This window comes from Hordeum vulgare, chromosome 4H (assembly GCF_904849725.1).
Source record: "Hordeum vulgare subsp. vulgare chromosome 4H, MorexV3_pseudomolecules_assembly, whole genome shotgun sequence".
In the NCBI taxonomy this organism is placed as follows: domain Eukaryota; kingdom Viridiplantae; phylum Streptophyta; class Magnoliopsida; order Poales; family Poaceae; genus Hordeum; species Hordeum vulgare.
In genome coordinates this window covers 11,901,126-11,924,384 of record NC_058521.1, presented here as the reverse complement: position 1 = coordinate 11,924,384, position 23,259 = coordinate 11,901,126, and the positions used below count along the sequence as shown (strand labels likewise).

The 23,259-nt window shown below is 46.0% G+C and overlaps 3 protein-coding genes across 3 annotated transcripts; 1 reads left to right on the top strand and 2 right to left on the bottom strand.

Moving 5' to 3' along the window:
- Positions 1-379: 379 nt before the first annotated feature.
- Positions 380-2,951, top strand: LOC123447267 (proteasome subunit beta type-2). Its single transcript, XM_045123857.1, has 3 exons — positions 380-663; positions 792-915; positions 2,396-2,951. The coding sequence occupies exons 1-3, from the start codon at positions 506-508 to the stop codon at positions 2,753-2,755; spliced, it is 642 nt and encodes a 213-aa protein (XP_044979792.1). The 5' UTR covers positions 380-505; the 3' UTR covers positions 2,756-2,951.
- Positions 2,952-3,353: 402 nt separating this feature from the next.
- On the bottom strand, positions 3,354-7,753 carry LOC123447265. Its single transcript, XM_045123856.1, has 6 exons — positions 7,030-7,753; positions 5,500-5,602; positions 4,931-4,986; positions 4,418-4,582; positions 4,025-4,138; positions 3,354-3,706 (listed from the first exon to the last, which is right to left on the bottom strand). Exons 1-6 carry the CDS (start codon positions 7,663-7,665, stop codon positions 3,614-3,616), a joined length of 1,167 nt encoding a protein of 388 aa, XP_044979791.1. The 5' UTR covers positions 7,666-7,753; the 3' UTR covers positions 3,354-3,613.
- Positions 7,754-20,051: 12,298 nt separating this feature from the next.
- Positions 20,052-21,920, bottom strand: LOC123446262 (5-epiaristolochene 1,3-dihydroxylase-like). The gene is made up of 2 exons (XM_045122935.1): positions 21,027-21,920; positions 20,052-20,893 (listed from the first exon to the last, which is right to left on the bottom strand). Exons 1-2 carry the CDS (start codon positions 21,918-21,920, stop codon positions 20,237-20,239), a joined length of 1,551 nt encoding a protein of 516 aa, XP_044978870.1. The 3' UTR covers positions 20,052-20,236.
- Positions 21,921-23,259: the final 1,339 nt, after the last annotated feature.

Sequence of the window (23,259 nt, the reverse complement as noted above, 5' to 3'; positions counted from 1 at the left end):
CTTATAGTACATGTGTTGGCTTTCTCCCTCTCTACAAAAAGTACACACGTATATGGCAAGAGTTGCTGGCAAGTTTTGAAGATGAATATGAAGGCAATCCAAGTCCTTGATCAACTGTTGTATGCGGGCCCTATACGATCCTTTAAATTTGAAGCCAGTCGGAAACTCATAACCATGCTTTGTTAATAGGTCCAACCAACAAGATCTGCTGGCTTCTCGGAGATACCCATAAGGAAAGAAGACATTTCCATCGATTATGAGGCGTGTACTTGCCGGCCTGTAACCGCAAGGCAGCCCAGCCCAGCCCAGCGAGGCCCAAAGTCCTCGTCCCTCTCGGACGTGACTGACTCTCTCGGCTCGTTCCTTTCTTTCTTGGGACCGAAGCCGGACTCGCCTTCGCCTCCAGTCCAGTCCCCCAAATTACAACCCCTCTCGCTCGCCCGTCCGTCCCCAAATCTCTCCCCCCTCACGAACCCCAGCCGAACCAGCAGCGGCGTCGCCGGCGATGGAGTGCGTCATCGGAGTGGTCGGCCGCGACTTCGCGGTGGTGGCGGCGGACACGTCGGCCGTGCAGAGCATCCTCGTCCACAAGACGGACGAGGACAAGATCATGCTCCTCGACTCCCACAAGCTCATGGGCGCCTCCGGCGAGCCCGGCGACCGGTAACCACCTCGCCCGCCCCCCTCCCTCCACGCCCGCGCCGTCGATCCGCCCCGGCCCCGCTTTTTTCCGTTCGATCTGACCCGATCTGGCCTTTTTTTTTAATCCTGGGGGCGCGGGGCGGCAACAGCGTGCAGTTCACCGAGTTCATCCAGAAGAACCTCCACCTCTACCAGTTCCGCAACAACATGCCGCTCAGCACCGCCGCCACCGCCAACTTCACCCGCGGCGAGCTCGCCACCGCCCTCCGCAAGGTGCAGATGCGTACAGCCCTGATTTCCCTTCTGTACTCTCTAGCGGTTCTGCTGTGGATTGCCCGTGACTAGCGTACCTGGGATGGAGGGGCTAGGGTTTGCTATCCCCCGCCTTTATCATAGGCGACACCTCTTCTGATTTACACCCTTTCCGTTTTCTTAGGGTTTGTTCAGGTTACTTCGCTGGTTTAGACCTCTTGTTCGACGGGCAGGGTATGTGGTTGGGGATTTTCGCTCACTTAAATGGGGTCTTATGCCTTACTGTTGTGTAGCCTTGTAGGTTTTCTTATTCGTATTTAAAGTTTGTTGATGAATGCATTGTGTAGCCTTATAGGTTTTCTTATTCGTATTTACAGTTTTTTTATTCGTATTTACAGTTTGTTGATGAATGTATTGTGTAGCCTTGTAGGTGTTCTTATTCGTATTTACAGTTTGTTGATGAATGCTGTCTGTTATTTGTTTGTCAAACATTTTTGGATAAGTTAGATGCCTGTTATACACTCCATTAGTTGGGATACCTCAACTAAATTTTGCATATGGGCTTCAATTGCCTTGACAAAAAAAATCTGTCTAAAATAAAGCGTCGACGGTAGTCCAAGTTGACTGCATGTTTCCATCATTGGGATCATAGAGCAACTTACATAATAGTACTGTAATACAAAAGAACTGTTCTAGAGTACACTTAGCAAATGTGCAGTGGATAGAACTATCACCATGATAGTGCTCCTTCTAAGCTGTCTTTGATTTTCCTATGGGTCATCTGTTCATATTATGGATGATTTTTTTTTCTGTTGTTGCTATCTATGTATATAGTGACATGTAGTTAATTTGGAATTTTGCAATGCCATAAAAATAAAAATCTCTTTATTGTATGTTGCAGATACCAGCTTAATGATGTTTCACTGCATTTTCAGATTAAATTAAATATGTTTGTGATATACCCAGATGAAACTTGACATGATTTCTTATGGACCTTGAGTGTTGTCATCTTTTGCTTGTATTGTACGTAGTATATGATAATTCATTGACTAAAATTGTTGTTTCCATTTGTGAGAACTCATGCAAACTCACTAACATTTTAGAGAGATGTTGCAATATTTTAAATTGCACTAATTGTATAATTCTGAAGTTAGCACATTCACTGTGAGGAAGCAAGTACAGGGCTCAGTCTGTTTTACATTTTGTTGTTGTTTGGCTCCTAGTTGGAAGTTTATTAGAGAGAAATCTTGGCTGCAACTTACAGATTAAAAACTTCTGATATTTAGCGCAGACTTGAGATACACCACCTAACTATTCCATTTGTAACATATAATTGCGTTTACTTTGTGGTCAGCACCTCTGTGACATCTTTTCCCTTTACCTTAGTTTCTGACTGAAATTACTAATGTTCATCAGCAGCATCATAACTGATTTTCGTAGCGCCGTATTCATCTTATTCTCCTGACAATTTCTGATGTTATGTCTTTGTTTCATTTTGCAGAATCCCTACTCTGTAAACATTATACTTGCAGGGTTTGATAAAGATGCCGGTGCATCGATGTACTACATTGACTACATCGCGACACTCCACAAGATCGACAAGGGAGCATTTGGGTACGGGTCGTACTTCTGTTTGTCGCTGATGGACAAGTTGTACCACCCTGACATGACTGTCGAGGAAGCGGTAGACCTTGTTGACAAGTGCATCAAGGAGATCAGACTCCGGCTGGTCGTCGCGCCTCAGAATTTCGCCATCAAGATTGTGGACAAGGATGGCGCCAGGGACTATGCTAGGCGTGAGATCGGAGGTGACAGTCCTGCAGCCGCAACCACAGCCGCAACAGTAGCAACAACTGCCTGAGGTGATCGGCCCTGTCGGTGGTCATTTGTCTGGCTGGAGGCTGAACCCTTCCTGTTAATTGTTTCTGAGTACTGTCACTATGTAATCGCAATACGTTTCGGTTTGAGAACTGTGTTGCAAATTCTCCCAGGCGTGGACTAGTCTGTTTATGACCCCCTTTTCATGGTTATATGTTTTACTGTTTCTTGCTCTCAAATGCTGTGGTTTGGTTATTTCGGACTTTCTGCTTATGTCTGCTGCTGCTTATTACTGTCCCTTGTGATGTTGTTGATGTTGAGAATTTGCATATAATGCATGCTGCGGTGTCCATCTGTTAAATCTAAAATGGTGCTGGTCAAAGTGACACGAATGCGTGCGATCTGAAATACATAATTGTCGATGTACCTGAGTAAAAAAACGTTTGGCATTGTTTGCTTGCAGATGGTAATGTGAGGATACATATGCACTTTCTTGTCTGGGATTGTTACTCTTGTGCTTAGCCTGGTAACCTGGAACCGAACGGACACTTTCATCTGCATGTTTGTCATTATATTCGTTTCTTCACCAGTGTTTCTTGACATGATTCATAGCGTTAAATAAAATGCCACGCGATAAACAGTGGGTGCTACCAATGTGTTCATGCAGAGGAAACTTGTTTACAAATCGTCAGAAGAGGAACCGAGTAATACTACCATACTATGTCAGATTCTGCAATGCTGCACGGTTGCACTGAGCAAACTTCCATGTAGCTGCTAAGAGTGAGTGACTTCACTTACAAGCATATATTTTTACAAACGCAAAATCTGAGCTATAGTTAATAAGCTGGACTGTCAAAAATGAATCCTTTATAGGGGCAGGGCAGTATACATCTTAGTCCTTCTATAGGGGCCTCAAAAGTGGGTAATCTTCCAGGAGTTCCCGCTCCGACAATGTGTCGTTCTCATTTTGTGGTGTCCATAAGACCTCGACCGCCTACAAAGAAGGTCAATAAAATGTTAAACAAGCAATATCAACCAAAAGGCGCATAACAGCCTACATTTCAAACAATCTAACACGATGTTGCTCATTGAGTGTACATAGTGCGGTAATGGCAGATTCTTTGATACTAGTGTAGTGGAGAACAGGAGAACTAATTGTGGGCTAAGTGGATCTAACCAGCTCTATTTCAAAGCATTATTAGCTTTGGTTAGTTAATGGCTTAATATAACCAGGTTGCTGCTGGTTTACAGGGTTTGACTCCAGTACAGTTGACAACATATTAAGAAAAGGAAAGAAACAAGCAGATAGTACCATTATTTTGCTTGACGGTACGCCACCAAGCATTTGTAGAGCTGTCTTCAAGTCACCACTGCTATTTATAGTAGGTAGCTTGTACACTCCCTCAGCAGCAACCAATATGGTAATCTACGAATAAGAAATAGAAAAGTTTAGATATGAACTTATGATTACCACTAGGAACACAGCTAATCAGGAATGCTTTGTCAGTAAAGAGAGGGAATATAGTTTATAACAAAATTTGCAACAAGGGTGGGAATATTTCCACAGTAGTGCAGTATGTTTATTTTACTAGGTATAGAAATAACTAGAATAAGTGAATATCTACATATTATGAAGGTCTCAAATATCAGATATATTACATCAAAAGACTGCTACCATTTTAATTTGAATGTTTAAAAAGCATACCACAATGTACTCGTTGCTAAAACCACTTGATCTTTGAGTGCCTGCCTTTTGCCTCTTGATACTGTTCACATTCACTAGCGTCTCTTCATCAAACTTGCCTCGTTCTTCAATTGACAGTTGATTGAAACGTTTTTCCCCATCATCTATGCTTCGTTTGACATCCACCTTGAGAATAAGTGAATACCAAAGAGATTAAGAAATATAAAGCTGAATAAGAAATTTACCAAAATCCAAATCTGTAAGATTTCGCTAGTAAGACAGGCAGAGCTTATTTCCTTGGTTGGCAAAAAAAGAGAGACCAATTACATGATATAGTGTTGATGTATGGGATGCTAAGCAACCTACATACCCAAGTATGAAAGTATAGTGTACCATTCAAAAATTGTGAATGTACATTTTTGGTGATGAAGCATTGCGAATATGACTGTGAGCCTGTGACTCTACCAGTGAATTTAAAAATAAATACATATGCTGAATAAACTGAACATAAATTAAGGAACCAAGTGTGCTTACTGTTGAATAAGCTGAGATACAGCAATCTGGATGCCGAAGCAATGCCAATGTTGTCTCTGGAAGACATCATATCAACAACAAAATTTAGACTGAATGCAGAAGAAAAAGGGTCAAAATCTTCTGAAAATAACAAATCTCAACAATATGCTTGGTTCTGAAGCATAGTGTGATGCAATTTATCATCACTATGTTTATGGTATATATCAGGAGATATGTGCAATAAATAAACCTGTGAAACAGAATTATACATCAAGAGACTGGGCCAAAACTACCCCCCTGTTTCCGTGACAGATAGATATTGGGTCTATTATAGTATGAAAACGATCTTTCCACACAAACCAAGGGGGACATATCCCAACAACCAGACTAATCAGATTAGAAAAAGGAGAGAAACCATCTTATCACAAGGCTAACACAATATAAAATCAGATATAATAAAGCAGTATGTTGACTTCACATGCCAATAATAAAATTATCACACAACAATTATACTGTTGCTTAATATTAATACCCTATACCACCATAACTTGAAGTAGTATAATTAAGCAACACACATTATCTGATTTTACCTGTTAGTACATAGCTCAACCCAGCTGGGGTAGACGTATCCGCTTTCTCGGCTATTTGGTCAAGCTCCTTTTGAAATGATCGGGCCATGCCTAGCAAGCCAACCTAGGAACATATTTAAACATATACATTAGGTTAAAATGAACTCCTCCCACGCATTATCGGCATGATTACTGATAAAAAAGTATAATAGTAGCAAGCATTTCTGATTGCCTAATGTCAGCATGATTACCAATACACAAGTTAATGCTGCCACCACCAGTCCTGATTTGGCAATTACAGTACGTGTAAACAACATGTATCACGGTTTAGAAAGCAACACTGCATAGTTAAGCTTGAGAAGATAAAGATACCATCACTCCATCAGAGGCAAGTGCGCAATAAAGCAAACCAGGTACTGGTAATGATATGTTTGTTATACTTATACCAAAGCTCTTTCGAATTAAGTTCTCCATGGTATACCTAATGCAATCTTGTTTATGTGGTTGGAAGGATGATTTGTGGTCTAGGCCCTCATTTTGTCCAAACAATTTAGGAGTTTAAATTATATGACATGAATAATGTTGACATTATCTAATTTGCATGATTATATCATCAGTTGCATCACAGTACAGCTGCCAACATACATCGAGATCATTGAATAAAGAAGAACATAACAGGACATGCTCCAACATTTTCTAACCTAAAGATATATGCACTAAAGCTAACTCTTTATAATACAGCCTTAACCATTGATGGATCTAGAATCCAAGAAGTTAGCACTGTGGAGCAATCAGAACAATTTAGAACCAACTAGCCACAAATATCAATTGTAGGCATTGTTGTATACAGAACATATAGAAAAGTGCGTCGAATTGATCTAAAATCCAAGAAGTTAGCACTGTGGAACAGTCAGAAAAAATTACAACCAAATAGCCACAAAAATCAATTCTAGGCAAGGCTTTCAGCGTACCAGTTAACCAAGAGCATGTTCAAGCAATGTACTGGTAGGAGCAGGCTCACTACGTAAAGGAGCAAGCCAAAGGAAAGGAATAGCTGCTTGTTATGGAAACCCATGGTCATGCTAATTGAGCAAGCCGCACACAAGATAAAGACACAGGAGTCTAATGAGTCAAATCCCCATTTTTATGCAGAATATATAGAAATGGTAAGCCAATCAAGATGTGGTTTACATTTTGCAATAACCAATCTACCATCAATCCATTTGAATAAGTCAGAACAATTTATAACCAAATAGCCACAAGCCCACAAATATCAATTCTAGGCACACGACGACTTCTAGGTACCAGTTAACCAAGAGCATGCTAAATCACGATGGCGTGCTCAAGCAATGTTTTATGCAGACATCTAGAAATGGTGCGCCAAATCAACAAGTGGTTTACATTTTGCAGTAACCAAGCTATCGACAATTCATTTGCATGTTGTTCGTGCAAACATATGAAGAGTGGCATGCTCATCTATGCTAATGTGAATTACTCAGGCAAGAAATCGGTCGAAACAGCAGCAGAAGAAGATAGGGCAGGATTAGGAACCTGCAGCTTGAGGACGGTGGTCTTCTGCGTGTCGGTGAGCACGCTCCCGCCCCCGGAGGAGTCGGTGAGGAAGCCACCGAGGTAGAGGAACGCGGCGAAGCCCACCAGGGTGAGGAGGAACCCTGACCCGCCGAATCCGATGCCGACGGCGGGGCCGACGGACACGAAGGGCGAAGGCGAGTAGAAGGGCGCGGAGGAGTACCCTCCTCCGCCCATCCTGGGCGCCGGCGCGGTGTACCCGTAGGACGGGGACGGGGAGGAGCGGGAGGAGCGGGAGGAGAAGGCGGACCCGCCGACGCGGCCGCCGGACGCGGCCAGCGCCGCGTGGTGGGGCGCCGCGGCCGCGAGCAGCGCGCCGGCCAGGAGGAGCGCCAGCGCGGGCTTCCTGAGCGCCGCGAGCGTGTCGAGGAGGGACCGCCTGAGCGCGTCGAGCAGCGGGGCGGGGCTGGGCGGCGGCTCGGCGGCCACGGGGCCGGGGGATGGCGGCGGGTGGGCGCGGAGGCGCGGGAAGCGGGCGCGGGATGGGAGGGGCGCGGGGCGGAGGTGGTGCAGGCCGCGGAGCGAGCGCGGGTGGTGCGGGGGGATGAGGAAGCGGGCGGGCTCGAGGAGGGAGGAGGCGGCGGCCATGGCGGCCATGGAGGCCGGTGCCGTGCGGCGGGGGTGCGACGGCCGTGCGAGGTGTGGAGGAGCGAGAGCGGGGCGCAAAGGTGTGATTTTTATTTTCTTTCCGGGAAGCGTGTGGCGGTGGCGGGTCGGGTTGTAGAGGATGACCGGCGCCGGAGCTTGTGTGTGGGTCCGTCCTCTTCCGCGGCATGAACACAGGAGCGCGGTGATGGATCAATCTGTTTTGTTACCTGCACCTTTTATTTTTCTCTTTGCATGTTTGATTCGGTTGAGTCACACTGAGTTAATACAAGCCAAAAATCAACCATTTATTCTTTCGGGTCTCCTTGTCGAATGCTTCTACACCGTGGCCGGAGCTACCAACATCATCGGCCACCACATCTTTCTCCTCCGGCACAAGCTCATCGCAACCCCGTTGTAGCATCCACTTGTACAGGATGCAACATGCAAGAACAAGCTTTTGATCCAGGATGTTAAATCACTCCACAGCTCCAGCTTTTAAGGCTAGAGTGTTTGAGGTTAAACAATTCATACGCAGTCGTAGGATAGTTCCTGTCAGAGAATGCGCTGAGATGATGATGAACGCGAGTCCTACATGCATATCGGTAACTCCTAGCTCCTAAGTAGAACGTTTCATCATCGATATTGATGCCATCGGGTCAAGACATGTCGTCAGATAGAATGTTAGGGTCACAGATCGATCCTTCCCAGCCAGCTAACACATACGTGAACGTTAGATCAAAGTCAACCGCAACAAGAACATCCTGGATTGTGTAGTGCTTCGTATCGTTGTATGTTGTTGATTGTGACCTCGACACTCTAGCGATCACATGAATACCATCTACTACGTCAATGCAATCTTGAAAATGGCATGACAAAAATGATGTTATGGTTGTATCAAAACAATACAAGCATGACTTGTAATAAGGTAGAGAAGCATAGCATCGATAACACACCAAAATTGATTTTAGTAATGATTATGCCAGAGTCTCCTTTGCTTTCTAGACGTTTGTTTCCTTTGACCATGTCCAATCTTTTACCTCCTTAACTGCATCTTCAGCCCTTCTTCCATCTTATAATCCCATAAAGGATATAGTTTCATTCTTTTTACGGCACTATGCACTGAAAAAATATTGTATGCAACTGTAACAAAATAATTCAAGAAGACAAACGATTTTCCGTTATTTTTCCACATTTAATATGATTTGGTCCAGATATTTTTCAAGGCTCAATGTTTTGAAAAGAAGAAAATTAGCATACCTTCATTAGAAAATACAATTTTGTTTACATGACATATTCGATATGATTGTGATTTGGAAAACAATCTAGTACATTTTTTTAAAGTTAGCTAACCATATTTATTTTGACTCCATAGGGCACAAAAAAATGTTTGGATCAAGGGGCACGGAAGGTAGCTTGTGGAGCATTGCTGTCGAGGTTCAACTCGTGTAGGCTTGAGAAATGTGAGTGAACCGAGATCATCTTGGAATGTACATCCATGGCTAAAATTTTAGAAGCTGTGGCAACATCAATAAAAAGATAGGAACTGTCTAATCAAGGTTTCCCGATAAAATGTATGGCCGAACATGTTTTGCCATAAAATTAAGCGACTTTAAATCCCGTTCTGCGCACGGGACTTTGGCCGCAATGGCACCCTGCCAAGTGATGACCCAAAAGTATAGGGGAACAATCATAGTTCTTTCGATAAGTAAGAGTGTCAAACCCAACGAGTAGGAGAAGGAAATGATAAGTAATTTCAGCAAGAAATTCTCTGCAAGTGTTGTAAGTATTAGTGATAGATAGTTTTGTAGCAAGATAATTAGTAACAAGTGAAAAGTAACAATAGTAACAAAGGTGCAGCAAGGTAGCCTAATCCTTTTTATAGCAAAGGACGGGCCTGAAAATTCTCTTATATAAAGCAAGCGCTCCCGATGACACATGGAAATTTCTGTCTGGTCATGTTCATCATATTAAGTTGATTTGCATTCGCTACTTTGATGATTTGATATGTGGGTGGATCAGTGCTAAGGTGTTGTTCTTACTTGAACCAACAACCTACTTAATATTTACCCCTCTTGCCAGCATCTGCAACTATGAAAGAAAAATTAAGAACAATCTAACCATATCATGAAACATATGGATCCAAATCAGCACCTTATGAAGCAACACATAAACTGGGGTTTAAGCTTCTGTCACTCTCGCAACTCATCATCTATTTGTCACTCCACAATGACTTTCCTTAGGCCCATAACATGGTGAAGTGTCATGTAGTCGATGTTCACATGACACCACTAAGAGAAGTAACAACATACATATCATCAAAATATTGAATGAATACCAACTTTGCATGATTACTTATAACAAGACTTCTCTCATGCCCTCAGGAACAATAATTACTACTCACACAACATCAATATGTTCAAGATCAGAGGTGTAATAATAATAATAATTAAGGATATGAACATAATGTCTTCCACCAAGTAATCCAACAAACATCAACTACAAAATGTAATCAACACTACTAGCAACCCACATGTACCAATCAGAGGTTTTGAGACAAAGATTAAATACACGTGAAGAACTAGGGTTGGAGATGAGATGGTGCTGGTGAAGATGTTGATGAAGATTGGTCCTTCCAAGAAGGAGGAAGCATTGGTGATGACGATGGCTTTGATTTCCCCCTCCCGGAGGGGAATTCCCCCGACGGAAGCTCTCTGCCGGAGAGCAAAAGGGCCTCTGCCCAGGTTTCCGCCTCGAAACGGCGGCTCTTCATCCCAAAAGATAACTTAAGATTTTTCTAGGGTAAAACACACCATATAGGAGAAGATGGTTGCCAGAGGGTCAGCTGGGGCCTCACAAGCTATCACGACGCGACCAGGGGGCGCCTTGATGGCTTGTGTCCAGCTGGTGGCCCCTCTCTGATATATTTTTGACCCAAAAATTCTTAAATCTTCCAGAAAAATTCTCCGTAAAGTTTCAGGTCATTTGGAGCAAATTGTTTTTTCTACCTTTTTCTTGGTTTCCCGGTCCAGAATTCCAGTTTCCAGATATTTCCTTCTCAGTGATGTACCTTGCATATTCAAAGAGAAAAGTCATAACAATTGTATGATAATAATGGATAATGGACATGATCAACACAAATATCAGTAGTAGTTTATGACGCAAAATGAACGTATCACCAACGGACATTGCTTTCTTGCCAGGTTGAAGGAGCTCGATGTCACGCCCAAGATGCGACCCTATCCTCAATTTGGCACGAAGGCCTCGTCAGGGATAGAAGCGCATCTCGTCGTGTCGCAAGAATGGATATCGTTACAATTACATGTACTGAAAAGAAGAGATATTTACATTGAATTGACTTACACTCTCCACAAGCTACATCAGAGTCACATCAGTACATTACATAATCATCAAGAGTAAGAGCAGGGTCCGACTACAGACGAAAACAAACGACAAAGAAGAACGACGTCCAACCTTGCTATCCCAGGCTGCCGGCCTGGAACCCATCCTAGATCGATGAAGAAGAAGAAGAAGAAGCAACTCCAAATGAACAATCAACGCGCTCGCGTCAAGTAACCTTTACCTGTACCTGCAACTGGTGTTGTAGTAATCTGTGAGCCACAGGAGACTCATCAATCTCATTTCCAAAGGTATCAAGACTAGCAAAGCTGATTAGGTGAGGTAAGGTTAAGTGATGAGGTTGCAGCAACGGCTACGCATATATTTGGTGGCTAACTTACGAGTACAAGAATTAAGAGGGGGAAGATCTACGCAATACGGACGTGAACTACTGTTGATCAAATGAATGATCCTGAACACCTACCTACGCCAGACATAACCCCACCGTGTCCTCCATCGGAGAAGGAACTCACGAAAGAGACAGTCACGGTTACGCACACAGTTGGCATATTTTAATTAAGCTAACTTCATGTTATCTAGAACCAGTGTTAAACAAAGTTTCCACGTTGCCACATAACCGCAGGCACGACTTTCCGAAAAGATTTAACCCTGCAGGGGTGCTCCAACTAGTCCATCACAAATTACCACAAGCCGCATAGAAATCCTCAATCACGAAGCTCGCGATCTCGTCGGATTCCCTAGTGGAAAACCTCAACTCTGAGATTACCCAAAGCATTACCGGAATCCCGATGCACAAGATATCTCGTCAAAGGTAAAACTAATCCAGCAAGGCCACCCGGTGTGTCGACGAACCCGATAGGAGCCGCGTATCTCGTTCTCAGGACACACCGTCTATGCATAGTGGACGGTAGCCAAACCTCGAGTTGCCCCGAGGTGGCACCGCCGACTGCTAGGTGGGTGGACCAACACTCATGCGGAGCACTGACCCGGGGGTTGATTAAAATTATCCTCGGGGTCTGGAAAGTCCCTATGCAATTTTATTAGGTTATTAGGCAAATGTAGTACCAAAGTTGGGCCTTGCCAGACCAGCTTTAATCTAAAACGAATTATCAAGGGGGTCCCCATAACAAACCCGATCGTGTTAGGAGCGCTCAATTATGGAACATAACACCGGTAGCCGAAACTAAGGGGGCAAAGGTGGAACAAAACACCAGGCTAGAAAGGCCGAGCATTCCACCTTTTACCAAGTATATAGGTGCATTAAATTAAATAGCATTTAATATGGTGATATAACAAGGAACCCATGTTTTCACATGGAAGCAACTGCACCTGCAACTAGCAACGCAAACACAAGGTTAAGCAAGCAGTAACATAGCCAATCAGTGGTTTGCTAGGTCGAACAGGTTGAAGGTTTCATGGCATTGTTGAGAGGCTGATATTTAACATGTGGTAGGCAACGAGACATAAATGATAGAAGCGATACAACTAGCATGGCAATGATAGTAATGGTATCTGGGGAAATGGTCATCTCGCCTGAGATCTCGCTTGGAAGAAGAATGCCTCCGTGAAGCAGACGAACCGACATAGTCGAACGGGTCCTCACATCCGACACGCTTGCGGAGCTCTATCGAGACGGGGGGAACCGAAAACAAGCATCAACACACGGAATTCACCACACGGTGCACAACACAAATGATGCATGAGCGGCTGAATACATGCAAGACACGGCATGACAATCCACACAATCAAACACTACACATTAAGTGAAGTTCAATATGCAACGAGTTGCATATTGACGAAACTCCACGTTTAATTATTTAGTGCTATCCCGATTAGGTACACGGCAATATTAAATGTTTTTAAACATGGCAAGAGGTGAAGCGTAATTAATCTACCTATCTAGGCATTTTAAATGAGGTCGGAAATGACATATATCATCTCCGAGACGATCTCACATGTTAATTTACAATTCTGTCCAGATCTGAACTAACACATTTAATTAGTTGTTAAACAACAAAACAAATAGGTTCACGTGATTCTACGCGTCGTTACGAGCAATTTACACATAGAGAACATCTCCAACGGAGCTACGGATCAAAAGTTACGGACACCGCAAGATATGATGGCATGAATGCAATATGTGTGCAACCACGGTCACGAGCACTTCAAAACATACGACCAGCAAGAGAAAATGAAACTACACGGGATTCTAAGCAAGTTTCATGTAGGACACGATCAAATCGGAGCTACGGTTCAACAACTACGAGCAAAACAAAAAATCACTACAAACTGCCAAAATCAGCCACATAGCATTTTCTACGCCCCACAACTACGGGCTACACAACTCCGATAAACTCAAGCAAGGCATGACACGAAAGAGGGCAAGAAGCACTACTACAAACAACTAACAACAACTAGCATGGCATCATGGATCACTAAGGAAAGAAGACACAAAATGGCATCTCACACACTATTTCAGACTTAGTGAAAATTACACCTCATGAAAGTGCAGTTTTCGATCTGAAGCCATATTGACAGCAGCAAAACCTATAGCTAAAAGACTCCAAATGTCATGAAAGTTCCCAGCATTCTAGAGAATCACAAGGGCTACAACTAACTCCATTGGACCAACCTCAAAAGAGCTATAGATCACAAGATAGAAGCAAGACAAGACAGCAACAAAATATAACAGATTCCAGACTTAGAAATATTTTAGCACCTCCAAAACAACACTATATATAGCAACTTGAGGGCAAGCAAACCACACCTAAACATGCATTTCTATTGCAACTAAAAATACCAGGGGCTAGACAAAACATCAAAGAACAACTCCCTAGTTGACAACTTAATCAAACGAAGCACGAGATAAATCCTACGAAATAGACAAGAGGGCAACATAGCAAAATATCGCGCGAACTAACTTGCTCTAATGCTAAAACTAATTGCACAGAAAAATCCCATGAATTTTTCTACCCCGAAAACATATAAAATATGTGGGGTTGCACAACAAAATAATGCCACACGAAAATGCGAGATAATAACCTAAGCACAGAAAAATAAACTAGCGGCAATCCCTACACGTAAAAATACAAATGACCGCTCTAAAATACATGGCAATGGGGTTCCTAAAATGTGAACATTTCTACCACGGCATTCGGACAACCCGGACACGCACGAGAAAATAACACGGCACCAAGACAATATAAACAGCACATATATCTAGGCATTCGGCACGTAAAACTACATCAAACAAGTATGCAAGTTGAAAAAACGGATTCTACGCGAAAATCTACGCCAAAACCATATGCTACATGTCACGATCCGATTTACGGATTAAAAGATACGGGGATTCTAATATACGTCTATTTACTGGAATTTAAATAATTCCGAAAACCATCTATATTATCTTACGGGCCGATTCTACCTAATTGGGCCTACAGTGCCATGGGCGCCACTTAATTAAAACTGCACTCGGGCGAGAAATAGTGATAGAGGCGGGGCTTACCACCTTGGGCCGACCCGGAGGTGCTGTGGAGACGAGGCGGTGGTGGGCCGACTCGGGGGGGGGGGGGGGGCGCTCGCCAGGCGCGACCCATGGGCTACGCCGCCAGAGGGTCAACGGGGGACGCGGGATCCCGATCTGGATCGGGACTGGACGACAGCGGTTAACGCGCGAGGGGGGGGGGGAGGCTCGGCACCGCAGGAATCCAGGCGGGGGGAAGTAGCGAGCGGGACGTTGCGGCGGTTGGCGCGATCCACAGGGCGTGGGGAGGACGGCTGCCTCGGTCAACGCGGCCCGACCGGATCTGCCGGATCGAGCGGGAACGCGCCTCGATCGGGGAGGCGGCAGGGACCCGTCCGGGAGAGCTGGCGGCGGGGAACGGCGCTGGCGGGGAACACGGCGCGCGGCGCGATGGGATCTGGCGCGGTTACTGAGCGAAGCTGGCGGCGGGGACAGCCCGCGGAACGAGGAAGGCAGCTGCGGCTCTCTGCCTTGGTCAGGGGCGCTGTCGGGACGAGGGGGAGGTTCGAGACGAGGCCGTGGTGGCGGCTGCGGCTGCCCGCGTGGGGATCGAGGAGGGTTAAGGCTGTGCCCAAATAGGCAGGTTAGGTTTAGGGGCATCCAAACCCTCCGATTTAGATTGGATGGTCGAGATAAATAGGTTCGGGAGTGCAATGGACAAACCGATGACGATTTAAGGTAAAACGGGGTCGATCCGGATCCGACGGTCACGACCGCCCGGTTCGGGTTTCGGGAGGTTTTCGGGCTAGGTTGCGCGTAGGGTCGACGCACTGTGCAGAGGGGCTAGGCGAAGATGAGAGGGAAAACGGGTGATCCGACAACGTATTTAAAAACATCAGCAAACATCCGACGGTAGACCGAATACGGTGCCGCTACGGTCGACCGTTCGGGTACCAGACGGACTCCGATCGCGACGAAATTTGACAGGCGGCCTAGCTATATTAAAATAAGACCGCACGTCAAATCTCAACCCGGTAAGAGAAAGTTTTACACACACTTTTGAAAACAAGAATTAAACGATGCCGAGGACGCATGCGAGTGTGGTCGGACTCAGAACGGACAACGACGTGAACCGACAACTAACAACGGATGCAAGTTTTGAAAACTGACGGCAACGGAGATGCCGCTGCAATGCAGATGATGCGCATGATGCGATGATGATGCGACAAAAGAAGATAGACACACGATGAAAACGAAAAGAAGGGGGAATCTTCTGGAACGTCGGCATCGGGCTGTCACACTCGACCTCCGGGACAACTACGTCATAGGCGAGCTTCCCAACACCGTCTTCTCCGGCTGAAGCACTCGCGTCTCGATAACAACAAGTTCACCTTTGCGGCCACTAGATTCTTGGGCGTCACAATGTCGTTGCAGGTCATGGTTTCACCTTTAGCAAGATCACAATGACTTTTTTTTAGTTATTTCAATAATACACATGACTTCAAATATTTGCAATACTGCACAGCATCGCGGTGGCCCTCGGTGCCAACCGTTTCTTGGGATAGGGTAATAGCTCGTCCTGTTGCGTCAACGACTGTGGCGTGGCGTCTGACACGTTGCCTTCCTACCCCGGTTGCAGGAGCTCGACCTCCAGGACAACTCCATCACCGGCGAGCTGCCTAACGCCGTCTTCCTCCGGCTGATGAGGTTGTGGCCCGACAACAAGTGAGGCTATGTGAACACCAAGGGGGCATTGCCCCCCCCCCCCCCCCTTCAATTTAGGAAAAACGTGAAGGGAATTTTCTGGGAGGTCTTAGATGTGAAAAATATGTTTTGCCCCGGGAAATACTTCTCATGAGTCCAAGATAGGGACGTTAGGAATATGAGAGAATTCCTTATTTGGCCCTTTCTTAAATTCTTCTTCCCTATTTGGCCCTAAATATTATTTTTTTCCCTATTTGACATCTAAACTTCATTTCCTTCCTAATATGGCCCTATAGTGCAATCTGAACACTAACGGTGTTAAATGTGGTTGTAAAATGACTCTTTTGCCCTTGATGAATTGTGGGAACAAAAGTTACTCTCTAGTGTGTGTGACATATTTAAGCCAATAAAAACGTACCAGTAGCTCCATTTTGGATGCTTTCAACGGTTATTATGGAGCTACTGGTACGTTTTTATTGGCTTAAATATGTCACACACACTAGAGAGTAACTTTTGTTCCCACAATTCATCAAGGGCAAAAGAGTCATTTTACAACCACATTTAACACCGTTAGTGTTCAGATTGCACTACAGGGCCATATTAGGAAGGAAATGAAGTTTAGATGTCAAATAGGGAAAAAAATAATATTTAGGGCCAAATAGGGAAGAAGAATTTAAGAAAGGGCCAAATAAGGAATTCTCTCTAGGAATATCTCTTTCTGGCCCATTGATTCTTATAATTGTTGTTGCCAGTTTGTGCTCCTATCAGTCAAGATCATCGCTTTTGCAAACGGGAACAGTTTCAAAAGAGATCCTAAAGCAGTTTCAGAATTTTGTGGAACTTCAAATTTTGGTTTTTGAAAATTTGAAAAATCTGAGCTCCATAGATCCCAGGATCCAAAAGCAATTTACCGTTATGCTGCTCTCTATGAAAATCAGAATGTAATTGTTGATGAGATTCAGCAGATGTTCAATGCCTGCCTGACATACCAAACGCTCACGGGGACAGGGAACAGTTTACACAGAAACAGGGCACGATGAATATACACATGGAAGAAGAGAGGACAGCTCCAAAATCAACAACGTGTTCCGAGATTGGCAATATGAGATTGGTCTGCAAATGTTGATCAATGCCTGAAATATTAAACGGTGTTCAAGGGAACAGGAACAGAGTTTACACACGACAGGATGAGCATCCATGGAACAACAGAGGCACAACAGAGTTGTAAAAACAACAGAGGGACATAACGGATCCTGGCCACGCGTGCTAGACCACGACGAACAATGCGACTAGAGTTTCCGCAGTAGAAACGAAGACGCCGGCGATGCTCGGCACGGAGATGGAGCTCCTCGAGAGCATCAGCCCCGAGTTTCTTCAGCCCACACAACAACATTGCCGCTCAGCTTGGGCACCGTGCCTTCGAGTTCGTTGTCGGCGATGTCCAAAACGCGAAGAGACTGCAGCCGGGCCACCGACTCGGGGACCTCTCCGCGAAGATGGTTGCCGGGGATGACTATCGCTTCAAGGAATGGCAGCGATCCCAATGCCGAGCTCAAACTTCCGTTGAGGTTGAGCCGCGACAAATTGATCCCCGTGACCCTGCGTCGGCGGTCGCAATGCAACGCCAATCCAGCGGGCGCACGCATCATTCCTGACCCAGCGCGCCGGCGATGGCCAGAAGAGAGGCCACCAGCGGATCGCACGGTCCCCGATCGAGGCGGCAGAAGCTTCCTCCGGCGGCCGCCTCTGCAACGTCGGTGAGCGCGTACTCGCCAAACTCCGGCAGGGGCCCTTGTAGCACGTTTCCAGCAAGACTGACAATATTGATCCTGGGGAGGTGGGGCAGAGATGCTGGGACGACGCCGATGATCATGTTGTGGTCCAAGGAGAGCAGAATCAGCCAGGCAAAGTCGGCGAAGTCGGGCAGCTCGCCGGTGAACCCATTGTGGCTGACCTTGAGATGTTGTATAGATGATGCCAAGCCGGCGATGAAGCTTATTGGCCGGCTGAGGAGGTTGTTGCTGAGGTCCAATGTGGTGATCACGGTGCCTTTCATGGCCGGCATCGCTCCAACCAACCGATTGCCGGCCAAGTGAACCACGCCCAGTGACGGGAACGGGAACCGAGTGAGGTCCAATGTGGTGATCAAATTGTTTTTTCTACCTTTTTCTCGGTTTCCCGGTCCAGAATTCCAGTTTTCAGATATTTCCTTCTCATTGATGTACCTTGCATATTCAAAGAGAGAAGTCATAACAATTGTATGATAATAATGGATAATGGACATGATCAACACAAATCCCAATAGTAGTTTATGATGCAAAATGAACGTATCACCAACGGACATTGCTTTCTTGCCAGGTTGAAGGAGCTCGACCTCTGGGACAACTACGTCATCGACGAGCTTCCCAACACCGTCTTCGTCCAGCTGAAGCACTCGCGTCTCAATAACAACAAGTTCACCTTTGCGGCCACTAGATTCTTGGGCGTCACAATGTCGTTGCAGGTCATGGTTTCACCTTTAGCAAGATCACAATGACTTTTTTAGTTATTTCAATAATACACATGACTTCAAATATTTGCAATACTGCACAACATCGTGGTGGCCCTCGGTGCCAACCGTTTCTTGGGATAGGGTAATAACTCGTCCTGTTGCATCAACAGCTGTGGCGTGGCGTCTGACATGTTGCCTTCCTACTCCGGTTGCAGGAGCTCGACCTCTAGGACAACTCCATCACCGGCGAGCTGCCTAACGTCGTCTTCCTCCGGCTGATGAGGTTGTGGCCCGACAACAAATGAGGCTATGTGAACACCAAGGGGGCATTGCCCCCCTCCTTCAATTTAGGGAAAACGTGAAGGGAATTTTCTGGGAGGTCTTAGATGTGAAAAATATGTTTTGCCCCGGGAAATACTTCTCATTTTACGTATATACTGAATCACGTACGTAAAATCATGAATTACGTACGTAAAATCATAGTGTAAAATGTATAAAAAAGATATTTTTTTCTGACCTTTTGAGCTATAATTATTTTCTTATGTCAAATTTTACGTAGTGAATCAATATAAATGTAACTATTTATATATCAAATGTAATTCATATATAAAATAATCATAAGATTACATGGGTGAAGAACAACTTATTCTGCATCCTGATGTAGTTACTCCATGTCTTATATATTACCATGTGGTAGTATATATACTGATTTATCACTTTAAGTATGTTCACATACTATATATAAGATACTAAAAAATATGTTACATGAAAAAATTATAATTATTCCATAATTTTTATAATATTATAAAATACGTATATATTTGTACGTAAAAATTAGTATGCTAAAAATATGATACGTACTACCTAAAAAATAGTATATATATAGTATCTAACTATTCTTAGATATACATACTATGCTTATATACTCTCCGGTATGATAGATATTACCTACAACATATTAAATAAAATTAAGAATAACTACACCCGATCGTACAAAACATTGAAATGTTAGAAAAATTCAAACAATATTTTCGCGTGTACATCCCGACATTCTATGTTCGTACACACAAAATTGAAGAAATCATATTTTTTGTGGCATGTATAGAAAATATAAAAAATGTCTCGTGAATAATTATAATGAAAGTTTTTTTTTTCTCTTTTACACAAGCCACAAAAAAAGTACTTCATTGAAACTTTGCGCACGTGGGACTTTTTTCTCAATTTGTTTAATATTTTAAATGTGTATTTAGACAATAAATGCATATAGACCTATGAGCCAACGTAAATTTCTCAATTAAAACAAATCCTTACACAATCCCGAAGAAGATACCCATGTAGAAGTATATATAAGTATTATGCCAACAAAAGGAGAGCGATTAATACACAAACACACACATGAGCCCCGGACGAACCAGCCCTGAATCCCTGGTACTTATCATCGCAGTCATGCGTGTCGCAGTACTAGACGTCGTGAGTCATTTTGTGCGTCTAACGCAACAAGCGTTCGTTCATTATGTCTAAGCCACAGGGGCGGCAGGACGAAAATGCTAGACTTACGTAAACCTTTACGTGGGTGTAGCAAAACCGGCGGCAGGAGGAGGGACGACGACGACGACATAGGGAGTGGCGCATAGCATGAGCGGGTTCTTCCTGCGCACTCCGAGCCCCATGGCCTCCGCCATGTCCACCTCTTGGACGCCGTCGGGCAGCGTCCAATCGAAGTGGTACATGAGCTGCAGCAGCGTGAGCTCCATGCCGGCGAGCCCGTAGTTGTACCCCGGGCACATCCTCCTCCCGGCCCCGAACGGCGTGAACTCGAAGTGGAGGCCGTGGAAGTCGGCGGCGCCGTCCTCCTCGAACCGCTCCGGCACGAACTCCTCGGGGTCCTTCCAGTACCGCGGGTCCCTGGAGATGGCCCACGCGTTCACCACCATCCTCGACTTGGCCGGCACCACGTACCCTCCGATCTCCGTCGTCTCGATGCTCTCCCTCGGCACCAGAAGCGGCGCCGCCGGGTGCAGCCGGATCGCCTCCTTCATGGTGAGCTTGAGGTACCTCACGCTGTTGCTGCGGAGGTCCGTCTCGCTGATGCTCTCCTTGCCGTGGAAGGCTCGCCGGACCTCCTCCTGCAGCTTCTTCATCACCCGCGGGGTGCGCATGATCTCCGACATGGCCCATTCCGTCGACGAGCCGGAGGTGCCCGTGCCGCCGGCGAACATGTCCTTACAAATTAACAACTAGATTAATTTTTCCAACTACAAGTATGGAAGTACTCCAGTGAGCATGCATGCAGGCACTTTTAATCTGCGACGACGTCATCAAAGTAAAGTAACATGTGTACGTAGGAGTACTTACGAGCACGACTGCTTTGATGGTGTTGTCTGTGACCAGGAAGCCCCAGGGGTTGTCGCCCTTCTGCAGGGAGAGCATGACGTCGACGACGTTCTCATCGACGACGTCCTTGCCGGCGGCGATCCTGTCGTCGCGCACCCTCCGCCTGCCCTCGATGATGTCGACGAGTATGTCGTCGAAGGTCCTGTGGATCTCGCGGAGCTTCCTCTTCATCCCGGTGGCCTCGCCGAGCAGCTCCCGGAGGCGCGGGAAGAGGTCGGGCACGTTGAACCCGCTGGACAGCCCGACGACGCGCTTGATGGCGTGCTGGAACACCGGCATGTCGGGGCGCACCTCCCCGAACGCCGACCTGGAGATGGTCCGGCTGCTGATGTCGTACACCATCCTGGTGACGTCGACGGGCTGGCCGGCGGCGGCGGCGGCGCGGACGAGGTCCACCTGCCGCCGCACCTCCTCCTCGCGTATGAACTGGAACTGGAGCACCCGCTTGGGGCTGAGGATCTCGTGGATGCAGAGCTTGCGGATCTTGCGCCAGTAGTCGCTGGTGGGGGCGAAGATGATGTCGGTCCAGCCGTAGCCGCAGATGCCGCCGACGAGCAGCCTCGGCCGGTTGGCGAAGTTGGGGTCCTGCACCTTGAGCACCTCCCGCGCCAGCTCCCGCGACGTCACCACCACCAGCGGCATAGGGCCGATCTTGAGCATCATGATCGGCCCGTGCGCGCCGGCCAGGTCCCGCAGCCGCCGGTGCACCAGCGTGTTCACGAAGTGGTGCACGCTCCCGATGATCGGCAGCGTGCGCGGCCCCGGCGGCCGGCGCCCCGGCGCCGGCTTGAAGAAGTAGATCATTGACACGGCCAGGAGGGCCAGGAGGATGGCGTTGTACGTGGCGTCCTCCATGGCTGAAGAAGTGACCTTAGCTAGCGAGCTTGATGGCTTGCACTGAAGAAGTCTGTGACCGGCTGGTTTTATAGCGGATGTGAGCAAGTGTGTCCACGGGAACGTACATGCTTCCCTTCTTTGGTTTCGACGACTCCATTGCAGCCGCCAACGGAAATTTAACCCTAGCATAGCACAAAGCCGGTGCATTGCATGCATGTGCATGGTGTGCTGCCTTGCAAGCAACAAGATAAGCCATCGAATGGAGGTGGATCACACGTGGATCGGACGTCGTCGACGGGAACTAGGCGCGCCATTAGCCACAGGCCACGGGAGTTTCTCAGACTTGACGAGACGTGGTTTAATTTCTCAAACTAGCGTTCATCGATCGGCATCACCTTCATCGCTATCGGGAGTTACTACGTCCAAAATCTACCGTGTAAAATTACAGTTGGGGATTGGACGGTATCTCCTGCCCACGTCAGCTCAAGCTAAGGTGACGTGGTTGCACATGCATCTACCTGCAAAAAGATAGCAATATGTTTCCCACACTGTGATTCCAGGAGTCCAGCTAGACATGGTATCAAAGAAAATCTTATCTGTCTATGTTGACGTGTGCATTGTTGTGTTGTGTTGCTTAGATCTTGACAAAGGATAATTTAATCCGGGCTTCAGAGGCTGCTGGCAAGTTCTACTCTATTCGAATATTTTGTGATGACGAAGAATCCGTAGATAGACTATTTTATGTAGTATATATGTAAGTGCTCTCTAGCTAGCCAAGTGCATTTAATATGAACACTCCCTAGTGTAGTTGGTCCGTTCATGTACAATGCATTGTCTTTTATTGAATGGCAAGCTAGAGTAGGTGCGTACAAATTTGATGAAGGATATAAACCAAAAATCAATGACATTAAAGACTCTTATTTGCCTCCCTCCGTCACGGTTTAGAAGGCACGCATGGAAAATCACAGGGACCAAGGTAGTCACCGGTTGGTTGTGAGATGTATCAGATGTACTCCTAATGCGCCTAATTAACTGTGAGAAAAACAGACTTTTGATGTTCCCACAGCCAGGAAGTTAATAACCAGCGCATGCAAGGGCCCGCTGGCCGCTGGGATTGATTTCCTTCCCTCCCATCTTCACGCAAGTCCTTCTCCTTCCCTCCTTTCTTCCCGCTCGCTGCCATGGAAGGAGAGAAAATTTCGCCTCCAAAACAGCTCCCGCTATTGATCCCGCCTCCAGAACGGAAATTTTACAGCCAAAACGAAATCAGCCGCGCCAAATCTGCTCGTTTTATAGACGGAACGGGAATAGATGCAGCCAGTCTTCTCTCCTCAAAACAGCTCGCCTGTTCCAATGG

What these genes read in the sequence shown, in the direction of transcription:
- LOC123447267 (XM_045123857.1), top strand. Translation starts at nt 506, where the DNA reads ATGGAGTGCGTCATCGGAGTGGTCGGCCGCGACTTCGCGGTGGTGGCG. An exon ending in TCCGGCGAGCCCGGCGACCG is followed by an intron (nt 664 to 791) that starts GTAACCACCTCG and finishes GGGCGGCAACAG; the next exon opens with CGTGCAGTTCACCGAGTTCA. An exon ending in TCGCCACCGCCCTCCGCAAG is followed by an intron (nt 916 to 2,395) that starts GTGCAGATGCGT and finishes TTCATTTTGCAG; the next exon opens with AATCCCTACTCTGTAAACAT.
- LOC123447265 (XM_045123856.1), bottom strand. Translation starts at nt 7,665, where the DNA reads ATGGCCGCCATGGCCGCCGCCTCCTCCCTCCTCGAGCCCGCCCGCTTC. An exon ending in GTATCTCAGCTTATTCAACA is followed by an intron (nt 4,583 to 4,930) that starts GTAAGCACACTT and finishes CTTATTCTCAAG; the next exon opens with GTGGATGTCAAACGAAGCAT. An exon ending in TTAGCAACGAGTACATTGTG is followed by an intron (nt 4,139 to 4,417) that starts GTATGCTTTTTA and finishes TCTTATTCGTAG; the next exon opens with ATTACCATATTGGTTGCTGC.
- LOC123446262 (XM_045122935.1), bottom strand. Translation starts at nt 21,920, where the DNA reads ATGGAGGACGCCACGTACAACGCCATCCTCCTGGCCCTCCTGGCCGTG. An exon ending in CCATCAAAGCAGTCGTGCTC is followed by an intron (nt 20,894 to 21,026) that starts GTAAGTACTCCT and finishes TTAATTTGTAAG; the next exon opens with GACATGTTCGCCGGCGGCAC.